This window comes from Mandrillus leucophaeus, unplaced genomic scaffold, assembly GCF_000951045.1.
Source record: "Mandrillus leucophaeus isolate KB7577 unplaced genomic scaffold, Mleu.le_1.0 Scaffold51, whole genome shotgun sequence".
NCBI lineage: Eukaryota > Metazoa > Chordata > Mammalia > Primates > Cercopithecidae > Mandrillus > Mandrillus leucophaeus.
This window is the reverse complement of record NW_012105475.1, coordinates 6,606,609-6,608,337: the sequence shown is the minus strand read 5'-3', so window position 1 is coordinate 6,608,337 and position 1,729 is coordinate 6,606,609. Positions and strand designations below refer to the sequence as shown.

The following is a 1,729-nucleotide window of genomic DNA, read 5'->3' as shown; positions in this document are numbered from 1 at the left end:
TTTGCACATGACTTACTGAAAACCATAGTTATCCTGGAAGTTGACATCCAACACTGGATTAGATTTTACCAGGCCAGGCAAGGTGGCTCATGCCTATAATCCCAGCACTTTGGGAGGCCGCAGAGGGTGGATCCCTTGAGTCCAAGAGTTCGAGACCAGCCTAGGTAACATGGCGAAACCCTCTCTCTACAAAAAATACAAAAAAAAAAACCAAAACACAAAATTGGTGGGGCGTGGTGGCACACACCTGTAGTCCCAGCTACTTTGGGGCTGCAGTGGGAGAATCACTAAAGCCCAGAGATGGAAGGTGCAGTGAGCCGTGATCATGCCACTACACTCCAGCCTGGGTGACAAAGCAAGACCCTGTCTCAAAAAAGAAAAAAAAAAAAAAAAGTACTTGAAGAAAATATCTTCAGCACAAACATTATTATACTAATCTTGCCATACCTGATTAAGCAAATATTTATTGAGTGCCAACTTTGTGCCCTGTGCTAGGCTGTTTAGTAGTTTGTTTTTAAGTCTTTTTAGTATGATGGAGTTGGAATGACCTTGATTTTTACTTCTGAAATTCTTTCGTTCTAGGCACCGACATATGTTTGTAAAACAAGTTGATATGGATCATGTCATGAAGGTAGGAGAGAAACTTTATGTAATACTTTTATTTCTTCTTTTGGGGCAAGACTAGATATAATTTGTTTTTGTGTTTCAGGCTAAATCCATCAGAGAGTTTGATAAGCGATTCACTTCAGTCATGTTTGGATACCGAACAATTGATGATTATTATACTGATGCCAGTCCAAGTCGTAGACTGACGTCAGTAGGAATTCCAGTATTGTGTCTAAATTCTGTGGATGATGTTTTCTCACCCAGTCATGGTAAAATTAACATATTTCTATATATTTTGACATGAATTAACTTTTAATATATTGTTCTTTTTAAGAAAATATAGTAGTAAGAAAATGTGTCATTTCCATTACTTAAAAAACTAGATACTCATAATATAGTATCTAAATGTCTCAGATCACTTAAATATTTTCACAGACCCTTATCTAGTCCGTTGTGAGAAGCTCAGAACAAATTATGACTCACTGTTTTGCTCGTTCTCATTTTTATAACCTTTCCTTCTTATCAAATACGCTGTTCTTTGGACAGATTATGTTACAGTCTTTTTGCCTCAAGAGAATATTGTCATCACTTGCCTCTTCTTCCTGAGGTTCCTATACAGAAAAATTTGAAGTTTTTCTTCCCTTTTAAGCTGGAAAAGAACTTGAGACTTTATAAACACAGTGGCTTTGATTATCTCAATTAGTGAAGCATATTTGGACTAGAAGGTCATATTTGAAGAGAAACATTCTTTCCTATTCCCTGGAATACTGTATAAAAGAAAATTAATTAGCTGGGCATGGTGGTGTGTGCCTGTAGTCCCACATACTTGGGAGGCTGAGGTGGGAGAATCACTTGAGCCCAGAAGTTTGAGGCTGCAATGAGCTATGATCATGCCACTGCACTCCAGCCTGAACAACAGAGTGAGACCCTGTCTCTTAAAAAAAGGAAATCATTCACAAATAAACTTCCCTGCTTTCTTTCTCACTCTGTCACCCAGGCTGGAATACAAAGGCATGATCTCGGCTCACTGCAACCTCCACCTCCTGGGTTCAAGCAATTCTCCCTCCTCAGCCTCGCAAGTAGCTGGGATTACAGGAACCCGCCATCATGCCTCGCTAATTTT

At 39.1% G+C, this 1,729-nt stretch overlaps 1 protein-coding gene across 1 annotated transcript in view; it reads left to right on the top strand.

The window, feature by feature from the left end:
* Window positions 1-1,729, top strand: part of ABHD3 (abhydrolase domain containing 3) — a 47,423-nt gene that overhangs the window by 38,937 nt on the left and 6,757 nt on the right. The window contains exons 7-8 of the mRNA XM_011996351.1: window positions 583-631; window positions 710-875. Of these exons, the coding sequence (XP_011851741.1) occupies window positions 583-631; window positions 710-875 (215 nt within the window). The remainder of the gene's footprint in view (window positions 1-582; window positions 632-709; window positions 876-1,729) is intronic.